Here is a 23,329-nt window from a genome sequence, read left to right as displayed (position 1 = left end):
AATTGGCTGCTCATCTCATTGTTTAAAGGACTTTGCAGGCTGTACATCAGCTGATGCATTTTGTCTGTAGGACAGCATTCACTTAATTTCTTAAACCTTTATATTTTGTAAAGTACTTTGAGCAGTTTTGAAAAGTGCAATATAATTGCAAGTTATTTATCAAGCACAAAATTATCTACAATTGCACTGTATAAGAAATGCCTGAGTTGACTTGTTTAGCAAATTAAATTTTCAGTTAATATTTCCTTGGATATTGTAACAGTAGCTGCAGACTGCACTCTAAACCTCTGACTTTCCTTGAGGGTCTTGAGGTGGTCATTAAATAGAGAGAACAAATACGTCACAGGATGACCCTGCCGGCTCTCGACTCAGAAAGCAGAGATGTTTTTCAATTCCACAACTGTCTTGATGCCTGTTCTTCAATGATGAGGAGAAATTCCTCCTGGAGATTCATTTAATCCACTGACGTAACATTTTAGAGTGTCCAGAATTTGGCAATGCCTTAAGTACAGCCTTAATTTTCAAGCTGTAAGTTTTTTTTATTACAGAGAACTAAATTCAAGGTTAAGACTGAATGAATAATTTGCCGAATTCTAGATGCTCTAAAATGCTACATAACTGTAAACCCCGGTGAATTTTCACTCAACTTGCTGCTTTCTGCATTTTGTACAGTCCAAATGCTTCCAATTTGTTTTTCTGCCCATTCACTTCTTCCTCTTTCACATCCTCCCATGCTTTTGGGGGATGTGAAAAAGAAAATGCACAACATAGGGATATAAATTCCACCTGAGATTAGATTTACTTTATTAACGTAGCATTTCAGTGAGAGCAAAATTTGGCAAATTGAATTTGATGCAGAACTGTTTGATATTTTTGTATGTATGTTGCGTATACCAATAAGTGACAAATTACTGAACCCATTGTAACTAAGTGTTCCCTGAGATACCATAGTCTTTATATATCTCCTCTTGGTGTAATTCATAGGTGACAGCAACACAGATCTGTCAAAGATTTTCTTGGGCTGGAATAAATACTCTCCGAGCCCAACTGTATGTTCTGTTTCTACAACATTAATACTTACTTTATTTATAAAATCTACATTCTCAAGAGAAAGACAAGGTAGTCTAGTACCGCACCGCCCTTGACATTGTGTGCGGTCTGGAATGCCCCCCGATATTGTAGAAAATATCAATTATTGCACAGATAGCTGAGAGATCGTTGAGAATAACCATGTTTGTTTTTCAAATTTACATTTAGAGCTTTCATTCTGAAAGCAAAGTAAAATATTATGAATTTAAATTGCAATGGTGTTATAAATCCAATTAATTTAATTATGAATCCTTTCATTCAAACCTAAGTGCCGTTGTTCTATGCTCAGTCTAAATCAAATTGGCTGCTTTTCTCATTTGCCTCTGTGCACTTTAAAGACCCTGGATTATCCCACCCCACCACTACTGCCAATGACTCCACATTTTAACTATTGTAATTTCTTACCCCCTCAATGTTCTCTAACCAAAAGCAAATGTTTACAAGTCTCTCTTCATATCTGGAGCTCCAAGTGCCAGAATTATCCTTGTTACTCTTTGGTACAGGGCAAACAAAGCAGAAATGCTCTGAAATGTGTTGAGCCGAAAATTTAAAGGTGAACTAAAAAGAGGAAAATTTACATTTGTTGGGCACTTGTCCCAATGCACTATAGGAAAAAGGGACAGAGTGATTAAATGTGTTAACAAAAAAGGGAGATGGGGGAGATGAGCTGCAAAGAAACTAAACGGCAGATGCCCAAGTTTTCTGGTGTCATTTTTGACTCAATTGGTAGTACATTTGCCTCTGAATCAGTAGGCTGTGGATTCAAGCCTGACACTTTATATAATAATAATAATCATATTCCTTGCATTTGATATAGCGCTTTTCATGTCTTCTAGACGTCTCAAAGCGCTTCACAGATTACGCTGTTAAGTGAATTTACTGTATATTTGTGGGTGAAACGCAGCAGCCAGTTGCGCACAGCAGTGCCCCACAAACAGTGATGGATTGAGTGGCCAAATTATTTTTATTCTATATTTTATTTTTGAAGGAATTATTTATGACCCCTGGAAAAGCGATTCCACCCACCCCAGGGAATGAATGTTGTATCATCATAGGTGTTGCCCTTTGATGAGGTTAAACCAAGGCCTGGTCTACCTGTTAAAGATATTAAAGATCAAGCCACTGTATCTTGTAGCCCTGGCCAACAATCCTCCAGATACAATAAAAATTTATGTTTACATAGCGCCTTTCATGTTGAGAGGATGTCATAAGGCACTTGACAGTCTTAGCTCGGCACCTGTAGTGGGCTTTGGGAGCAGGGTGGGGAGGGGAAAGATGACTGAAGGCATGGTCAAAGAAGAAGGTTTTGAGACAGATCTTAAGAGGGAGTGGGCAGGAGTCAGAGGGACTCTGGGATGGAGTTCGAAAGAGTGGAAACAGGTAGGCTGGCAGCCCGACAGCCGATGGAGGAGTCTGTAGGGCATGGGACATGTAGCAGGCCAGTGGCTTCTGAGTGAAAGGAGCGGCCAGGCCGGTATGGTTTGAGGAGGTCGCAATGGTAGGATGGGGCAAGACCATGGAAGGATTTGAAGGTGAGGATGAGGATCTTGAACTTTATCCACTGGGAGCCAATGAAGCTGGATGAGATTGGGGTGATAGGCTCGTCGAGCCCAGTGCAGAAAGGACACAGGCTGCAGAGTTTTGGATACTTCAGATATATAATTGATCATTCACTTTGTGGGTGTTGTGGAACATTGCTGTGTGCAAATTGGCTGCTTTGTTTATTTATAACTACAGTCACTGCACCCACAGAGAAATCTCTCAAGTCCTTTGATGTGATAAGGCATTATATCAAATGCCAGGTTTATTATTAATTCTTTCAATATTGTTACAGCAAGTGGGTAGTTAAGGAGGAAGTTTAAAAAGAAGGAACTCCAATGGAGGTGAAACTGGAGACAAATAGGAAGCAGGTGTACTTGCTGGATGGAGTGGAGCCTGCCATAGGGGAAGTTGGAAGAGGATTTGGTTGACTCATCACTCAGTTTGTCCAAACAGTGTGAAGTGGCAACATAAGGCGAACTAATCAGTTGAGGTCAGATCTCCAACGATCTTGCTCAACCTGTACAATAGTCTGGATAGACGGTTCCTCAACGGCTGTATACACTTCTGTTCACTGTTACATAAAGAACTTACTTGCCTTATCTCAGAGAAAATCAGGGGAAGGAATGCAGAGTGCAAAAGTTTTGTTCCTAGTGGTAGAGATATGAAGAATAGGTGGTGGTTTTTTTTAAGTCTTTCAAAGAGATAACATGGAGGGTATGAAGGTATATAAGATACTTGGTGAGATAGAGAAATAATAATATAATAATAATAATCCTTGCATTTGATAATAGCGCTTTTCACGTCTTCTTGACGCCTCAAAGCGCTTCACCGAATATGCTGTAAAGTGAATTGACTATGTTTGTGGGTGAAACGCCCACTTTGTGGAAGAAAGTTAGATTTGTGCCATATTTGTGGGAGGAAGTTAATATGGAACAATATTTTCACAAATCCAAAGGGAGCAAGACACACAAATAAGAGGAATTAGTTATTTACTCAAATTCACAATTGTAATGTATTCCATGGAAGGGTGATTGAGGCAAGGATATTGGATTCAATTAAGAAACAGCTTAATGCTGTAATTGGAAGATGCATTTACAAAAGGCAGACATGAGTGAACACAATTAAACAGTAATGATCAAACTCAAAGTCTCCGAAGGCTCAGTTAACTGATGGTAGGTTAGGCTTGCTTGAAATAACAAGCTGCAATGTACTTTATTTGGGGATCTGCAGTTTTCCTTTCCTCTGTGTGAAGATAAAATGACCAGATTCTTAATGGGGAATCCTGGAGCCTCTCGAAATGCAGAACTGAAAACCCTATTTCACTATGATGAAATATAATGTTATATATAAATAAAATAAAACTACAATGTTTTGAAACATCAAGATAAGTTATCAGCGTGTTCCATGCACATTTTAGGTTCTCTGTGATCCATGCCTTCAAACAAATTTATTATAGTTTAATTTTGCACAGCAATCAGACATCTAACCATTTGATCTGACACTCGGGGAATGATATCAACTGTAAATACTAGGTAACTCCTTTTTTTCCCCCCAAGATCATCCTCTCCACAGCCCAGACTTTCATTCATGCTTTTGTTACCTTTGGGACTATATTTGTGCAAATCGTTGCTCTTTACCTTCTATGAGCTCCAAAACTATGGAGAGCATGTTCTCCTCCGACCAGACTCTGCACACCCATCACCCCATCCTCACACTGCTCCACCGACTCCCAGTACCCTGACTTCATGATTCTTATTCATCCTATCTAAAAGATGCTTACATCAATGCAAGATTGTCTCCTGATTCATAATCCACTAAACCAGTCGTTCTCCTGAACTCGCACTAATGTGGCTATTCTTTGTGTGTGACGAGTTAGCTAGTTGTTGGCTTGGGTACCATGGGAGTAAGCAGTATCACAGCTGAGGCAGAACATGCACTTTATCTTCTTATGAAGACACTTTTCAAGCAGGGATACCAGATGCTGGCGAGGAGCAAGGATTCTGGCTTAATTTCTCCTCCCAAGCCTAGGACGGTGGAGGCTGAGTGCAGCAACCCTGTGACTTGAGTGTGGATCAGATATTAGGCCTGGTCTGTGAAAGCACTAGACAGTTTGTTTACTGACTGGAGAACGAAGGCACAAATCTAAGTTCACCAATAAAAAAAAAGTAATATCATACGTGCTTGTGTGAGAGTTTTGACCTATTCAATGTGCTCTTGATAAACTATAAATGTGATCAATAAAAATAATAATTCTTGATATGATAAATGATTACTGATAGGATACATACCCTGGTTGGGTAAGTTTCATCTGCATTGTTTGAAGATTTTTATATGCTTTTATTTATCTCAAAATAAATTGAGCGATAATGTGTTCAAGACAGAAATGCTCAATAGCTATCAACGTAGTGAGGTTAACAGAGTTTCATGGAAAAGTCATTCATGCCTGGGACTATATCTAAATGCAAGGATTATTCTTTCAATGGAATAACTTCCAAAGTTACCCCAGCCTTGGATGTCAATCTGTTCAGGGCTGCTGCCACCCAAAAAGAACCAAATGCCCTTGTCTGTCTGTGGTGGGGGCACAATAGGATTAGGCTTTTTTTTCTGAGTTAATGAATAAATGCTGACTTCACATCTGTTTTTTAAAAAAAATTTTTTTAAGGGATTATTAATTATCGTGTAATTATAGTTTCTGTTATAAAATTAGAAATTCTAATTGTGTTTTATCGAGATCAGCCTACTTGCTGGATCCTGGTGAGCCTCAGGCCTATTGAAGCTCAAGTTGCCAACTTTTATAATATATAGTGATAATCCTTCTCAAAGTGCTTCACAGAATATACTGTAAAGTGAATTGACTTTATATTTTGTTGGTGAAACGCGGCAATGGAAAGAATTGGGCCAGGGAATGGGCACAAACGGTAAAAGGAAGTTGGGGGATGGGGGAAGAGAAGGAGAGAATAACCTCTGTGAAACCATTGCTCTCAGCACTGAGCGTATTGGAGAGGGTGGATTTGAAAGATTTAAAAAAAATAATAGCCCACTGAATGGCTGAAGGACAAAATTGAAGTGCTGATTAGAAACCCAGTCAGATGGCAGGTTCAGCAAAATGTTCTATTGATTTCTCGCATGTGTTCTTGAAACATTTTAAAAGATACTTTTTTTCAATACGGAAACTGATCCTTTGAAACAGAATGAGAACCCGAGTCATATTTTGTGTTACAAGATTATATAGAAAAAAGCTGTTGCCCTGCACTTTCACTTACCGCGGCTCGCTTAATAGTTTCTGAAAGCTCCCAAGAGCCGTTTTTTTTTATTGCAAGTATTCCTTATAAAATAATTAAATATTGGAGAACAGGTTTCAGGAAGGTATACACCATAATATTTAACAACATAGGAATGAACAGGAGTGGGGCAATCTGTCATGGAGCCTGATCTGGCATTACATCGCTGGGAACTCCTCTTTAATTCTGTTTTCCTGCCAGTTCTCCACATGGTGGATATTATCTTATTCCCAAGTACAGTAGCTATCGATCTCTAAACTGGGACTGACTGTCAGTTTTCAGTATCAAACTCAACAACTAACCATTCTTCTTGTGTGAGACTAGAATGGGTTTGGACAGAATATTCAACCGTATGATTTTCCAAGCAATGAGCAGAATATTCAGAAGCATGGTTTGTACTGGTAGCAAAGAATCACCTAAGTAACACTGAAAAACTGCATTGCCAATGAGCTCTCCTGTACCCCCGTCAACCCAGTCCTTGCCAGATTTTGCTCACTTCTGCCACCTGCTCTCGCCGCCTCGATTCGCTCAGCCGGCTTACGCCTTCTGCACTTCCTTTAACCCCCACCAAAATTGCCAATCGTGCTTTCGGCCCCAAATGCCCCAATTCTCTGGAACTCCCTGCCTCAATCCCTCTTCCTTGCCCTCTCTTTGCCCATCTTCAGACTACACTCAAAGACTTTCCTATTCGACTGTGCCTGTGGTCACCTCCATTTTCTCCCCGGTTCGGTGTCAAGCTTATTATCTTATTATCTCATTGCTAAGCCCAGCGAGAAGGGGCTATATAAATGCAAGTTGTTGTTGTAAAAATGTTTTGCCAGATTCTGCATAAACGTCATCAATGCCACCGGCATCCATTTAAAAATGTCAATGTTACAGCTCGAACAATGGGAAAATAAGCATTGTAAACAGATATTGTTACAGTAACATTGTTTGGTTTCCTCCTCTGACCCACAGTTAAATAGCTGGGAAAACATATTTCACATTGTTAAATGTTGCTCAGTTTGTTAACTTACTTCATCGTAGCAGTTGAAAGTCTGTGTGTATGTACGTCCTTCCCTTGAGCTTTGCCAGTTTCTGCATGACTAACACAATCTTCAGCAGTTGTCATAGGGCTACATCAATGTCCATTGTTCAGTGCTTGTAGGTCTATGAAAATTGCTTCAGTGAGAATAAGGAAAGTTCATCGAGAATGGTTAGATGTAGATTGTTCATTGTGCTGTGTTGTGAGGTCCGTGTGAAGGTGTAAAGGTAACTTCTCCCTCCCTTTCCACCTTTCAGTCCCTGAACAATGTGATCATGATTGCCCCAGCGGTCCGTTATAGCTACGTCATATATACATCACACACATGTTGCATGCATCAATGTCTAGTCCACTCTACAAGAGTGATAAACTGTATACTGCAATCCACTTGCTTTTACCTTTTGATCAAGGGTAAAAAAAAATGTGGCAGACTAAAGGATGTGGCAGACTGTTCTATGATCTTACTATCCTATCTTACTACCTCATAGCTTAATGGTTAGAGCGCTTGCCTTGCAAGCGAGAGGACCTGGGTTTGATTCCCGGGTGAGGTAAAACTTTAGGTAAGTTTTTGTACTCCACACGCCTCTACTTACTAAGCAGTAAGTAGGAACTCGATTGGTAGTCGGTTGACGGATTGCTTTCTAGGGGTAATAATCCCTTAAAACATATTAATAATAATTTGGTCACTCAATGCACGACTGTTTGTGGGACACTGCTATGTGCATTTGGCTGCCGCATTTTGCCCACAAAACACACAGTCACTGCACTTTACAATATATCCCGTGAAGTGCTTTGAGACGACTTAACAACATGATAAGGCGCTATATCAAATGCAAGGATTATTATTATTATGAGTCTGGTATAAGTCAATTAAGTTGTGGAATACCAGGAGGTTCATTGTTTGATCTATTTACTCCCTGAACATCTGGTTATTGTTAACAATTGTGGAATATAGTTTTTATTTTGAGTAGATTCCTAAATCCCCCCCTCCCCAGTCTCACTGTAATGGCTCTGAATAAGTGCATTAGATAATATATTACTTTAAACATTTTTTTCCTGTTTTTAAAGTTTAGGATTCATAGCATTTTGAAAGTCATTTATTCAGCAGAGTTGTGCTTGTTTTAAGAAATAAGTGATCCTTCAAAGGGTTGTGTGGAGACGTACATAATGTTTTACAAGTCAAACACCTCGGTTTCCAAGAGATCAACTATTTAAACTGTGTTTTGTTTCAGCGCAATCCGCCTATTGTGGTCAATGACCTGTTTATAGACATTAAAGATGGGGTCATGCTACTTGCCCTGTTGGAGGTTCTGTCTGGACAGAAACTGGTAAGTGTAATATTTTAAAATTTGCAGGGCTATGGGGAGAGTACGGGGGAATGGGATTGAATTGGATAGCTCTTTTCAAAGAACTGGCACAGACACGATGGGCCGAATGGCCTCCTTTTGTGCTGTAGAATTCTATGATTCTATGAAATAAGTAATGAAGTCACAGTGGTTTACGCTGAGGACCCTTATTTGAACAACCAAGGGTAATTTTACAAGTAATTTTAAGAGGAATGTTGTGACTGATTTATTTATTTCCTAATTGAGCAGGGCACCAGGAGAAATAAACGTTAAATTTAGTGGTCAATACCGGACAATCCACAACAGATTACAACCAAGGCATTCTGAGCATTAGATTTCCATTAGTGATTTCAAAGTGTGCATTGAGGTTATTTCTGGAATGAAACCGGCTAAAAGTAAACCACTTGCCAGTGCAAGATTGTCTGATATATTGTTGGGGTGGAGTGGTTCCTGTGTCACGGTGTTGTGATCCTGATGGCTTCGTTCAGGAATCATTCCAATTGCGTTGGCTGATCGAATTACAGCCTTGCAACCAAAAGGAGAATCGGTGAATAAAAAGAGTACTCGAGTTGCTTTTATGGACTTTACATAGAAATAGAGAGAGATGTAGTGTAACTCTACAAACATTTAAATATACCCTTGGTAGCTCTTTATTGTGGGGAATGTGCAATTCAATTTAATTCTGTTGCGCTTTTGAATGTTTCAGCCTGGAGAGCAGGGCCGCAAGCTAAAGCGCATCCACTGGGTGAGCAACATTGGCACTGCCTTGAAGTTTCTGGAGGGTCGACGGGTAAGAGTCCATGTCAGCTCTCTTTGTTTTACCTTCTGATATCAAAAGGTTGCGCATTACGTAAGGTTGGAATTTATCCGATAACGTCACCAGCACTCGGCATGAGACAGCAAAAAAATTTTTACAGAAACGGTTTTATGTGATTTCAAAGGTGTTCTGAATGATCAGACCAGTCACTGGCAGCAGAATCATCCCACTCTGCTCCCACCTGTTAACCCTGCAAGTCAAAGCCCTACGCTGCGTTGTCAAAGTCCCATCCTTCAGATGAGACATCAAACTGAGGTCCCATCTGACTTTTCGTCTGCATGTTAAACATCCCTTGGCACTATTCAAAACGAGAAGGGAGCCAACAGCTAAAAATTGATCATTAACTTTAAGACTATTTGTGGGAATTGCAGTGCGCAAATTGGCTGCCACATTTGCCTAGAAATACACAAATTACACTTTATAATAAAACCCGTAAAGCACTTTGAGACGTCTCAACAACGTGATAAGGCGCTATATTGAATGCTAGGATTATTATTACAAGCCAAGGTATATTCAGCTATGTTGGTTGTGGCTAGAACTCAGCAACCTGACCATGAAATTACATTTAGAACTCAAGCATATCTAAATAATTAAAACAACTTCAGTGAAAGGTTTGCACAATGAATGAACCACTGTGACTAACCTAATGCAATTGCTTTTTAATCTGCTTTTTCTGCTGGCACGATTCAGTCTATGTACAGAGGATCACCGGTCAGTAGAATTTTAACATTTATTAGTGATTCAAAGATGTGAATTATTTTCACAAGTTTCCTGTGTTTCTGTTTTGTCCCCTAATTTTTCTGCAAACCAGATGTCATGATTGAGGCTGGGGTTTGGTGTTTGGCTGTTTCTCGGCTGAGAAAGGGGCTGAAAAGACCGGTTCAAAAAATGGAAAGCAAAATGCCGTTTTTTTTTGTGAATTCTACAGTTCAGTCCACAGCAGTTGTGAACAGAAGTTGCTATTAGTTTAACAATGTTCGGTTTGCAAATAGTATAATTTTCAACCCCATTGTTTGTAGAAGATATTCTTGATCATTTGAAGTACAAACACAAACAAAAGGTTTTTTTGAGAAAAGCCCCAAAATTGGGCAATTTAGAAATCACTTTGACCACTTAAATGGACAATATTCCCAACTTTACTGCTTGTTTTACTGTGTGTTTCTTGACATCTCACTCATACTTGATAGAAAATAAATTGTTTTCAGGAGAGTTTGAAGTTATTCAGCGATCTGAATAATGTTGAATACTTCTAAGTTTTTGTGTGCCATCCCCTATTTTACTTTAACACGGCTGTGTTTTTCTTACAGATCAAACTGGTGAACATTAATTCGACTGATATTGTCGATGGCCGTCCGTCAATTGTGCTTGGTTTGATGTGGACCATCATTTTGTACTTCCAGGTTATACTCTGCCCAAATATTACACCAATTTGATTAAAAATATGTTGCCAACTAACTCTATACAGTATTTCTTTTTTGATTGATTTTTTTGTTTATTTGCAGATTGAAGAATTGACAAGCAATCTGACATTACTTTCGTCACTGTCCAGCAGTACCTCCTCTGTGGACAGCCAGGTCAACTCTGAAACTGCAAGTCCACCATCCAAGAGGAAGGTTGTCACTCCGTTTAAAGGAAATGCCAAGAAGGCGCTTCTGAAATGGGTGCAGTACACAGCAGGAAAGTAAGTCTTACTCCAATAAACACACAATAAATTTAGGATGTGATCAGTACTGTTGACTAAGGATCAAACAAATTGTAGATTACCTGGGTTCTTCAAAGTAAAGTTAGAATCATAGAAAGTTACAGGGCAGAAACATGCCATTTGGCCCATTAACTCTCTGCTCGCTGGTGTTTTTTCTTCAGATTAGCCACCTAATCTAATCCTATTCTCCTGCTCATTCTCCCACACCCTGAAATATTCCTCTTTATCAGATGACTGATTCCCTTTTAAAAGAGAGATCATGGACTCTGCTGCATTGACAGTACGTGGCAGGGAATCCCATGTTCTAACCACTTCCTGTGTAAATAAATTGTTTCTAATCTCCTAATTTATGATGTTCAGGCCAAAATAATTAATGGGACAATAATAGACTGTGAAACTAATTAGCTTGAAACTATTTTACTCCATATTATTGTTCATTTCTATAATTAGCTCCAAAGCAATTGCATATATTGGAAATTCATTGAATAGTTAGGTGCTGGGACATAGGAATATACATAATAATAATTAATAATAATAATAAACCATAGCACTTTATCATATTGTTGAAACGTTTCAAAGCACTGTACCGTAAAGTGTTAGCTGCTGCAGATACAGCAGCTGATTTGCACACAGCAATGTCCCACAAACAGACATAAAATGAATGACTAATTTTATCTGGGGGGACTGTCAGCCAAAACACTGGGAGAAACTTTGCTTTTCAAATAGTGCCATGGGATTTTTAACATGCACCTGAGCAGGCAGATGGGACTTTGATTTAATGTCTCATCCGATGGATGCACATTGAATAATGCAGTGCTCCCCGAGCATTGCACAGGAGTGTCAGCCTGGACGAGGAACTCAAAGTCCCAATAAATCTCTGACTGAGAGGTGAGAGTTCTACTAATTAAGCCAACTGACACCTACTTGCTTAAAGAAGAACTTCCCGTGTTTCTCATCCCAAAGCAAATACTGCTCATCTCTCACACGCATCAATTGACAACTTTGCTAAATTGCTGCCCAATTTCCTCTTGAAGTTGCTGATAATTGGCCTATGGTCTCTCTTGTCCAGCCTAAATTTTAGAATCAACATCTCTGCTATTTCCTGAAACCTTCTCCACAACATATCGATCTTGTTAAAAGTTGCTAATTTAGCTTGTTATTTCCCAGGAAGTATTTATGTTTGAACGCAATGGGTGGGGAAGGGAGGGGTCTACTGATTGATGCATTTCTCACTGGTTTCCTTTCTGTTTTGAAGGCGGGCGGGGATTGAAGTGAAAGATTTCGGTCCGAGCTGGAGGAGTGGTTTTGCCTTTCACTCGGTTATTCACGCTATTCGACCAGACTTAACAGACTTAGAAAAGGTCAAGAGTCGCTCGAACAGGGAAAACCTGGATAATGCTTTCACCATTGCTGAATCTGAACTGGGAATTCCAAGGCTCTTGGAAGTTGAAGGTATCTGGTTGGCGTCTGTTGACTCAATCTAGAATTTTTCCACTTGAAATTCATATAATTCATATTTAATTGTCTTGGGATATCTTCTTGACGTAGAAAGCGTTATGTAAATTTGTAACGTATATCATTTTGATTCTATCGATATTGGTCAGGAATCCGTGAGTAACAGTTTCCATGAGTTCTCATTAGAACGCTTTTTAGAATTATGGGCCTAAAATTTCACCCAGCCTGTGAAACCATTTTGTCTTAAGATGCGCAGAATTGTGAAATGTTAAATTCACTCAATTTCGAAGCCAGTTCTTTCCAATTTTCCAGCTGTGGAAAGTTTACTTCCAAACCAAGCCTGAATTTAAGAATTTTCCCCAATTCTGTACCATCTCGTCGGATGAAATGCGCTCATGGGCTAAGGCTTGATAGGAAATTTGGGCCACAAATGCCTGTAGCTATAAAACAAAGCTACTCATGGGCAATAGAAAATTGTGGCTGCACTTTCCCCACGGAATCTGCTATAAATACCCTCCTCTGCTACAAACCGCTGTAAAAGAAGTTTCTGGCCTACAGGCCACTTGCTGTTTACCTGACGTCACTGTGGGCGGAACGCCACAAGCTCCAGATGTGCTGTGTCACAAGTGGGAAATGGGCTTCACTCGGAGGCCCCGCTGTTGTGATTGTCTGTGTGTGTTTGTGAGTGTCTGAGTGTCTCTGTGTTTGTGAGTGTGTTTGTGTATGACTCTCTGTGTGTGAGTATGTATGTGTTTCTCTCTGTGTGTTTGTGAGTGTCTGTGTGTGTCTTAAGTTTCTCTCTGTGTTTGTGATGACCTACTCTGCCTTCCTCCATCTCTGCAACATCGCCCGGCTCTGCCACTGTCTCTCACACCGCAGGCCGCCAAAACCCTCATACACGCCTTCATTACATCGAGGCTCGACTATGCAAACTCACTGCTTGTCGGCCTCCCCAACTCCTCCCTCCACAGGCTGCAGATCAGCCAGAACTCTGCAGCCTGTGTCCTCTCCCACACTAGGCTCTGCGACCCTATCACCTCCATCCTCGCCCAACTCCACTGGCTTCCCATCACCCAAAGGATACAGTTCAAGATCCTGGTCTTCACCTTCAAAGCCCTCCATGGTCTTGCTCCCCCCCTACCTCTGTGACCTCCTAAGCCTCTACCATCTTGCTCGCTCCCTCTGGTCAGCGGGCTCTGGCCTGCTTCACGTCCCCCGCCTCACTCGACCCACTATTGGCGGCCGGGCCTTCCGCCACACTGCCCCCACTCTCTGGAACTCCTCCCGTCCCTTCGTCTCACCCCCTCCCTTGCCACCTTCAAGACCCACCTTAAAACTCTCCTCTTCGTTCGTGCTTTCGATCTTCCTGTGACACCCTGCCCCCCAGCTCGGGTCCGTAACTCTGTCTGTCCAGCGCCTTGGGACATCCTCCTAATGTGAAAGGCGCTTTACAAATGTAATTTTGTTGTTTCTGTGATTGCCTGTGCGTGTGACTCCATGTGTTTGTGAGTGTCTGTGTGTGTTTCTGTGTGTGTGTGTGTCTCTCACTGTGTGTGTGTCTGTTTTGTGAGTATCTGTGTGTGTGTGTGTGTATGTGTGTGAGTGTATGTATATGTCTGTGTCTCTGTGTTTGTGAGTGTCTGTGTCTCTCTGTGTTTGTGAGTGTGTGCATGTGTCGCTATGTGTCTGTGTGTGGGTCTATGTGTTTGTGAGTATGTGTGTCTCTATATTTGTGAGTGTCTGTTTGTGTGTGTCTCTCACTGTGTGAGTCTCTCTACGTGTTTGTGAGTGTCTGTGTATCTCTCTGTATGTGTTTGTGAGTGTCTGTGTGTCGCTCTCTCTGTGTTTGAGTGTGTCTATGTGAGTTTGTGTGTGTGTCTCTCTCCATGTGTTTGTGAGTGTCTGTGTGAGTGTGTCTCTCTCCTCTGTATGTGTTTGTGAATGTCTCTCTGTGAGTCCGTCTGTGTGTCTCTCTCCTCTGTGTGTATGTGTGTGAGTGTGTCTGCGTGTGTTTCTTCTATATGTGTGTCTGTTTCTGATTGTCTCTGTGTGAATGTGTATGTGTCTCTCCTCTGTCTGTGCTTGTGTATATATCTCTATGTCTATTAGTGTGTGTGTGTATATCTCAGTGTCTATGAGTGTGTGTAACTCTCTCTGTGAGAATGTGTCTGTGAGTGTGTGTCTCTCTCTGTGTCTGTGTGCGGTGCTGTCCCTGAGAAGCAGGAGGTAATGAGCTCCTGTGGCCTCACTGGTGTCTCTTCCACCCCAACAAGAAAAAATGTCCACCCAGTTTATGTTCAAGAAGTAACTTGAATTTTTTTTGCAACAATCTAATATGTGTTATTTCCTTATGTTTAGTTTTGATCAATAAAGTGAAAAAATGTAGGTTGGCAGTAAAATGTACCTCAATAGCACCAATCACCCACCCCCTCCAGTTTTCTGTAAAGCTTGCCAAACATTTCCCTGCAATTTTCCACAAATATTTCTGCACTTTTCTATTGGCCCAGCTCTTGGGTAAATGCACACACAATTGATGTTGCTAATTTCCAACCCCAGATGTTAATCCATCCATCGTTTCTTATTGCCTGTTAACATTGCTTAAATGGAGTAAAGAACAGTGTATTGCTGCTTTTCTGCCCTCGGCAGCTGCGTATTTGTTATAGCTGGTGATTTCTTCATCTGCCACATTTAGTGCTTTCACCACACTTCACAGAGTGGAATTTCAGGCCCATAATTCTTAAACATTGGCAAGGATGAATTAGACAAAATGTGCTGTTTCCATGCTATATCACACATTGTAACTCTATGAAATATTTTACACCCATTCTCATTTCCATGAATATCTCAATCTGTGCATCATATACCCACAAACCACATTCCATTTTTTAAAACATTTCTTTAGTTTTGATTTATTTTGTAACACTGTTTTATTCACAAATGAAAATTGATTCATTTATTTGTGTCAGCCTGGCTCAGTGGTACCACTCGGGTCTTGGAATCAGATCTTTAAAGCAGACACTCCAATGCAGTGCTGGGCATGTTTTATTGTCGGAGGTGCTCGCCCTTCATTAAGTTGAAAACCATTTGAAAAGAGAAAGGAGTTTCTTTTGGTGTCCTGGCCCCAATAAAATTGGTCACTCACTCAATGGCTGCTTGTGGGATGCTCTGTGCACAGACAACCATCAGCGGTCGGGCCCTCAGCCTTTCTGCCCCCAATGTTTGGAACTCCATTCCACATTCCCTTCACCTCGCTCCCTCCCTTGCCTCATTGAAGGCACGTCTCAAGACCATCCTCTTCGATTGTGCCTTCGGCCACCCTCCTACCCTTCCTGCCCTCCACCCTCCCTGATTCCAGAGCCCTCCCCAATTCCAGCTCTCTCCCCCTGCTCGGGTCCAAATGCTTGACATATCAGCACCTTGAGACGTCTTCCTGAAGTGAAAGGCGTTGTGCAAATGTTATTTTGTATTGTATCTCTTCGATTTGCTCCTGTTTCTCTTCTTGGCTGGCTAGGCCTCCAATTACATTCCGCTTAGTTGACATGCTGCTCCACCTTCATTAGAACAGGGAGAGCCAATTTACAGTGAGTTCAGCGAAGCTGCCTGTTCCTCTCCATTCCCACGATCACAGTGAACCAGTAGCATGCCTCATTTTGTGTGTGTGTGTGTGTTGGTGGGAGAGAGGAAAAAGGCTGTGATTGATAAAACCTGTCCAGATAGTAACCCCAGATGCGTGACTTCCTTCCTTGCCGTATGTAAAGCAAGCAGATGATATCTACAAATGTGTGCACATACTCATTTCAGTGCTGAATTGCACTAAGATACTGCTGCAACACAACTGCAGTGTTGTCATTCCAGGGCTGTGCTATAGTTAGGCTTGTTACGGTTGGAGGAGAGGGAGATGATGATCTTTACCTCTGACCAAGCCTTCAGTTTCTTATTGAAACAATACTTTCTTTCCAGATGTTGATGTTGATAAACCAGATGAAAAATCGATCATGACCTATGTAGCTCAGTTCTTGAAGCACTATCCAGACCCTAAGGGCACAAATGATGGCGTGGAAGAAGATGTAAGTCTTTTAGTTTTTCTGTTTCCCCTCACCGTGTTTCTTCATTAGATATAGTAGGTCAAGGAAACAGAAAAAGAAACAGTCCAAGGCAAATGCATCATCCTCGTTTGCCCTATCCAGTATTTTAACTAGCTCCTTACTGTAGCAGCGGTGACCAAAGAAAAAGACATTTCCCTTCTTAGTATGAAGCCAACAAGATCATGACTGTGTCTGCCAATCTGACTATTCCACATAGTTTACCTGGCGTGGGGCCGCTTCTGATAAACCTGGTTTTCCAGTAGAGCAGTTCGCTGAATGGATTGGCTGAATGCTAGGCTTGCATTGGGGTGTGATGTGAATCCTAGAACGCTGCAGTGCTGGGTCTGAGACAGNAAAAAAAAGCTGCCTACAATGTGCCAATGATATCAAACAATTGTGTGTATTAGGCTTCAGAATTTAATAATGCACCATTGATTACTGTATATGAATTGTGTGGGCATACACGCATGACCTACCCAGGTCTGCTTAAAAGTTGTGAAAACAGGAATTTTATGAAATCCCTGAAATTTTCAGGAAAATTGTGAAATCATGAAATCACTGAAATTAGGAGTCAGGGATTTTGTGAGAAAGTGATCCCAGCAGCGGACAGGGGCAGAGGGGATCCCAGGAATATCCTTGGTGTTATCATTAATAGAGATTTAGTCAATAATCAGTACAGGATAGCAGTGAATGCCAGCTTCCTGAGGGGTCACTATTCCAGGAACCAATTTGAGCTGCTCAACCAGGAGATGTCATTGTCACTCTGTGAAGCTGTCAGTACACAATCTGTTTGTGGTGGACAAGGCTTTACGAAGTGTAACTACGGTCAGAAGAAATGTCAGACCAACCGTTGTAAATGCTTCAAAGCAAAGCTAAAATGTAACTCCCGGTGCCATTGAAGCCTCACTTGTGTTACCAAATGAACATTTGACTCATCAGTGAGTGAAATGTGACATGAAGTTTATGGTGAAAAAATATTAATTTTCATAATGTGTATATTTATTCGTTGATAATGCTAACAAGTGTCAAGGAAGGTTATCAATATAATGAAGTGATCACTTTTTCATGAAGTCTCTGACTCCTAATTTCAGTGACTTCTTGGTTTCCGAATTTTACTGACAATTGGTTTCACAACTTTACTGAAGATATATATATATCCATGCATACGAGTGGTGTAATACTGAATATCATTTGGTGTATTTATACGTATGCATTGGGGGTGGTGTTGAAAATACAATGATTGATTAATGGCCCAGAGTAGCTAATGAAGAATTAGTCATTAATAATCTAACAATGCTATTATTTATCGATATTTGTGTTGTTCTGTTACTTGCCCAGCGAGAGGACGGAATAATGCAGAGGGAACTGAAGGCCTGGCTGGAACAATTCGAAAGGGACCTTAAAAGGGTTCAAGTAAGCGAAGCAAGTCTGCAAGAACGATACCTGGTGAGCTATTATCCATGCAGTCCTCTCACATGACAGATGCCTTTTAAGCTGGAAGCAGGATGGTTCTCATCCTCCACTGGACAAATAATGAGCTGATGGTGTTCTGTTTACCAGAGGAAAAATTATGTAGAATCATAATACACTTACCTGGGTTAAAGGACAAGGTGAAGGCTTTCTGCCATTGTGAGCGCTCCAATTTCTTAACCAGCTGAGATTAGCTAACTAGACTAGAAATATAGCTCAATGCTAAACTATGTTGGGGGGGGGGGGCGAGGAAAGGGATGAAATGTCCGTACTCAGAATGTGAATTGTATATGTTTGAAATCTTATTCAAAGGATTTTCCTCAGTTTTACGTCGCAGATTCCTAGAACCATTAGTACTGATCTCCCATGTTCACTTCAAGGCTTTAGACACAGCTGAGAGTAATAATAATACTTGCATTTGATATAATGCTTTGCATGTCTTCTAGAGTATTGGGGAAAGAAGAGAAGGGATGAAATAGAATTGTGTGTATATGGGTGGGGGGCAATGTTGTGAATAATCTTTTTAAGAAATTTGTTTTTGTTTAAAGAGAAACTGTATGGGCAGCTGCATGTTTATTAGTTTGGTGTCTATTTTAGCTATGCTTTAACCTGGCCTATGTTACCTTTGTCCCAGATGTTTAGAGGTTTTCGAGCACAATATGACATGAAGAAGAAGTCGACTGAGACCCTAATTCAACCGTTACAGAAAGATGGGAAGCTGTTGTTGGATCAGGTCATGGTGAAGCAAGCGTGGGAGAGAGTTACTGCTAGAGTATGTTCCAAATGGCTAACCCTACCACTTTATTGTCTGCTGCACTCTCCAGGAGTTTCCTTTCTGTTCACTCAGTTAAGAGCATCTCTCTATTGCGAGAGGCAGAACTTTGCCGCTCATGATAATTTTAGAATTTTTAACTTTTTTTGAGGTCATTGTTCATATTTTCACCTGATTTAAGTTTTCATGACCTGGATTTTCTGCTGCCAAGTCATGTTGTTCCCTTATATTATACTCTAAGCTAAAACTGGCAATAGTACCTATCCACTGTATGAATGGCATATGTATGATCATAAAATTGATAAGAAAAGCACATTTTTTATTTTTTGGGGGTGGGGGTAGATTGCAGATACAGCTTTGAGTTGGGGTCTGTAACTAGGACCTGTGCTTTTTCTGTGTAGTCTGCATGATCATGGCCTTTGATTTCTTGTTAACTTAGCAGAAAGCTGCTATCTCAATATCAGGCAGTTTAAGACTGTGATCCACTAACCTGAAATCCAGTCCAGTGAATCAGACCCAATTTCTCTGACTCACTAAGGGTTTGCTTCCAGCCCATTCAATGTGACAGTCATTGTATGGAGTCCAAATTTAACCCCACTGTGTCTTATGAATTATTTGTCCACCCTCCAGTTCTGCTCTCATGATCTAAGTCAGATATCCTGGGTAAGTCTACCTGTCTATGCCTCTCATTGTTTTAAGAATTAGAAGCACACCGCACACTCAACCTAATTGGGAGGGAACCAGATAAATAAGTACAAGAGTCAACTACAGCGGTATAGGTAAATGGGTCTGAAAGGATTACTCTTAAAAGAGCCAGCACAGACAGATGGCCCTTCTTCTGTGCTGTAAATTTGTATGGTTCTAATTAGACGAAATCCCACAAATTTTGAATGGAAGAAGTTGACTGAAATAACCAATACATTCTAATTCAAAGTTAAAATTCTCAAGGTCTGTTACAGTCAAGTGGCTTCACAGAGCTTTGACTTTCCAGAATCATTCTGGTTGCTCTTCTCTGAACCCTCCCAACACGTCAATATTCTCTTAAAGTTAAAGAGTGCAAAATTCCAAACATGGCCTCAATGCTGATCTATGCAGAGTTAGTTCCTACCGACTTGTAGTCAAATGATCTCAAGATGCTTCTCATAGTTATTAACTGGAAACCTGATCACTAATCACAGCCACAGATGGATAGTGGTGATAAGTATGTGCTATCTGGGAAAGCGCATTTCATTTTAATGATTGGTTTTGGAGTTTTCAACTTACTGGGAAATAACTGTTATTTATCTTTCCTAGCTTCAAGAATGGCACATTCAACTGGACAAATCACTCCCTGCTCCCCTGGGGACCATAGGCGGCTGGCTGCACAGGGCAGAGGCTATTCTTGCAGAAGAAATTGTAATACAGGAAGCCCACGACGAAACAGCCAACATCATCCAAAGGAAATTGGAGCAACATAAGGTAAAACCTCTGCTCACTGGATTTGTTAGATTGGGTTTGTGCTTTTTGTGTATGTTAGTCTGGCTCAGTTGGTAGCACTCTTGTTTCTGAGTCAGAAGGTTGTGGGTTCAAGCCTCACTTCGGGACTTGGAACTCATATTGTCTAAACTGACGCATAAGTGCAGTGCCAGGTTGCGCTGCATTGTTGGAGGTGCTGATCTTCGGATAAGATGCTACATCGAGTCCCCACTTGGTTTGTTCAATTGGACGTTAAAGATCCCATGGCATTATTCAAAAAGAGAAGCAAGATTCTTCTGTTGTTTTCACAGGGTTTTTCTGTAAAGTGTAATGACTGTATTTTATAAGCAAATGTAGCAGCCTATTTGCACACAACTATGTCCCGTGAAGTGAATGACCAATTTTATCTGAGGGATTGTTGGATAGGACACGAGAGAAGCTTCCTTCTATTTAGTGCCATGGGATCTTTAACATCCCCCTGAATAGGCAGACGGACCTCGGTTTATCATTTGGCATTCTTCGAATGAATGCAGCACATCCACAGCAATGTATTAGTGTCAGCCTAGATTATGTGAGTTTAACATCCTAGCATGGGGCTTAAAATCACAACTTGCTGATTCAAAGGTGAGAGTGCTACCAATTGAGTGTAGCTGCTTGGCTATGGTGAGAGTCTGTGTACAGCCTCTGGAGTTCATAGGTTAATTGGTCAATTTGTCTTTTGCTTCCTGATACTTAGGATGTGATGAAGGTTTTAGAGAGTCATCGACAGGCATTCCATCAGATCCACAGGGCAGGAGCTGTAAACAGGATCCCCATCCCACCTGAGCAACTGGAAGATATGGCAAAAAGGTATGTGGGTGATTATTTTCATAAGATCATGAGAGATTAGGATTGCCATTTGATCTGTTAGGATATATTAATAGATCTAATTTGCAGTATTTCTTAACAATGTTCTTTAATAAGGAATCTTGCTAGAATTCCCTTCTGCCCATGGGAACTCTTCTCTGATTGTAAAGTAAAAGTAAAACTGTTTTTCATCTGGAATTATCTCTCTAAATGCCAGAAAAAAAAGAGGGTCATTGACATTACTACCTTGATGTCTCTCGATGGGAGATTCCTAGCTTCACTGATGGCGAAGTGCAGTGAGGGATTTGGTAAAGTTGACACTAACGTTTTGCCAGTATCAAGAAATCTATTCTAGGTTGTTGCAACCCGTCTCTGCGCAAAATTAAAATAGAACCACTGGAAATCCACAAAGAGGCATTATAATCGGCATGCAAAACAGATAAACGCTTCACACCTTAAATTCCTTATTTTTTTGGCGATTTCTGCTGTTGCTTTAAATTCATTTCCTACTTTCACAGATTTCATTTCATTACAACTGCATCCACACTCCATTTAACCAGACTGGATTTTCTGGAGTTGAAGCATCGTCTCCAGGCATTCCAGGTTCTCACCGAGACCAAACTCAAATCCTGGATCATCAAGTATGGCAGAAGGGAATCTGTGGAAGTCATCCTGCAAAATTATATTGTGAGAAGCATTTTGGTGTAATTAATTGTAGTTGAATTTAGTTTTTAAAATCATTGTTTAGTTGCATGTGAAATGGGACTTGGTCAGAATCATGTACAAACTAATGCATGAATTTTCTCTTTCCAGTGCTTTGTTGAAGAAAATAAATTTTTCGAGCACTATGAGATTACCTTCCAGTCCCTGAAGCAGGCAGCTGATTTGTATTCACAAATTGAAGATTCAGGTAACAGATCTGATGCTAAAGCATGTAGCTTGTCAGTTTAAAAAGGATTTACCTTCCAATATTTTACAGATTGAATTAATCAACAATAATCCTTGCATTTGATATAGCACGTTATCACATCATTGTGACGTCTCAGAGCGCTTCACAGAATATACTGAATATTTTGAATTTATATTTATATTTTGTATATCGTGAATTGACTGTATAATTAAAGTCTAACTCTTATGTTTTGATTCTTTATTCTGAACATCACTCCTACATTTTATATTTGAAGCTGAAGAGCGGGAAGGCATCAATAAGTTCCTGAATGAATCAGTGGTGCAGTGGCGGAATCTATCTGTGGAGGTGCGTAGTGTCAGAAGTATGCTTGAGGAGGTCCTGACCAACTGGGACAAGTATAGCGGCACTGTGGTGGGTCTGCAGGCCTGGCTTGAAGATGCAGAGAAGACGCTGAACAAACCAGAGACTGCCAAGAGGGTAAATTCATTTATTTTTCTTGAATCTGCAGGAATATATTGAGGCCTCAAATAAATACTATCTTGGCTATGTTTTTGCAAATAGGAAAACGTGCAGGCTAATAATTAATAAAGCAATACTGCACATGATCTATGTGGTGAACTTGGGTTTATCCAAGTCTGTAAGAGAGTGGGTTTAAGAGGAAGTACGTCCTATGCATTCTGAGGGGCAAATGTCAGTGAGCATCTAATGGCTGAAGACATGTCTTTGCTCCAACACTACTCTGCTGGGAGCCCAGAGGAGGAAATTAGGAGCATTTTGCACTGTGGGTTACCACCCACTAGGCATTTGGTTCAGATCTTCCAAACTTTGTTAACGTAAGGATCCTTAGAGCCAACAGAGAGACCCTAGGAGATTTTCATCCCATCAGTCAAGACAGGACCTGAACCCAGGTCCTATACCTGGACTGTTGGTGTCTAACACACTACCTTACCATCTTTCTTTCGTAAGTGAATCGGGTGCTCTTATTGTGATCCACTTATGAAAGGAAGATGTTAAGGTATTGTGGTAGACGCCAGCATTGACAAATGTAAATTTGTTGTTGTAGGATCCATTGAATGATCTGTTCTCATGCTGACAAATTCTCAATACTTCATGTATAATGCATTTAATATTCCTTTCTTATGTTCCTTTGCATTTGCATTGAAGGAGTTCTTCAGGCACCTGCCACATTGGATCCAACAGCACACAGTTATGAATGATGCAGGCAATTTCCTCATTGAGACGTGTGATGAGTTGGTTTCCAGGGACCTTAAACAACAACTGCTGCTATTGAACGGACGCTGGAGAGATCTTTTTGTGAAAGTGAAACATGTATGTAACTTTAGCTCTATTTTCCTCCTTTGCAAAGCAAATATTAGAGGAAATATTTCCATTGAAAGCTCATAGCACAGTGTAAGAGCAATCCAATTGCAAGGCTTTGCGCATATGTGTTCAGGGAAGAGAAGCCTCCAGTACCGGTGACTGGAACAAGCTGCATGTTTTAGGTCTGAGAGTGGAGCATTTTGCACTGGGGCTTA

At 40.7% G+C, this 23,329-nt stretch overlaps 1 protein-coding gene across 6 annotated transcripts in view; it reads left to right on the top strand.

Annotated features, from left to right (window-relative positions):
• Positions 1 to 23,329, top strand: part of syne1b (spectrin repeat containing, nuclear envelope 1b) — a 233,595-nt gene that overhangs the window by 33,647 nt on the left and 176,619 nt on the right. For 4 of the 6 annotated variants that reach the window (XM_007894396.2, XM_042332962.1, XM_007894397.2 and 1 more), the window contains 15 exons: positions 8,169 to 8,264; positions 8,989 to 9,072; positions 9,790 to 9,810; positions 10,407 to 10,499; positions 10,602 to 10,780; positions 12,057 to 12,253; positions 16,217 to 16,323; positions 17,680 to 17,787; positions 18,446 to 18,583; positions 19,877 to 20,041; positions 20,775 to 20,887; positions 21,403 to 21,571; positions 21,698 to 21,794; positions 22,069 to 22,271; positions 22,959 to 23,123. In XM_007894396.2, coding sequence (XP_007892587.2) covers positions 8,169 to 8,264; positions 8,989 to 9,072; positions 9,790 to 9,810; positions 10,407 to 10,499; positions 10,602 to 10,780; positions 12,057 to 12,253; positions 16,217 to 16,323; positions 17,680 to 17,787; positions 18,446 to 18,583; positions 19,877 to 20,041; positions 20,775 to 20,887; positions 21,403 to 21,571; positions 21,698 to 21,794; positions 22,069 to 22,271; positions 22,959 to 23,123 — 1,935 coding nt within the window. The remainder of the gene's footprint in view (positions 1 to 8,168; positions 8,265 to 8,988; positions 9,073 to 9,789; positions 9,811 to 10,406; positions 10,500 to 10,601; positions 10,781 to 12,056; positions 12,254 to 16,216; positions 16,324 to 17,679; positions 17,788 to 18,445; positions 18,584 to 19,876; positions 20,042 to 20,774; positions 20,888 to 21,402; positions 21,572 to 21,697; positions 21,795 to 22,068; positions 22,272 to 22,958; positions 23,124 to 23,329) is intronic. The other 2 variants (XM_042332964.1, XM_042332961.1) reach the window with 1 other exon arrangement.

The sequence above is a fragment of the Callorhinchus milii genome, unplaced genomic scaffold, assembly GCF_018977255.1.
Source record: "Callorhinchus milii isolate IMCB2004 unplaced genomic scaffold, IMCB_Cmil_1.0 Scaffold3, whole genome shotgun sequence".
In the NCBI taxonomy this organism is placed as follows: Eukaryota; Metazoa; Chordata; class Chondrichthyes; order Chimaeriformes; family Callorhinchidae; genus Callorhinchus; species Callorhinchus milii.
The sequence above is the reverse complement of the archived record's forward strand: the minus strand, read 5'-3'. Positions and strand labels throughout refer to the sequence as shown.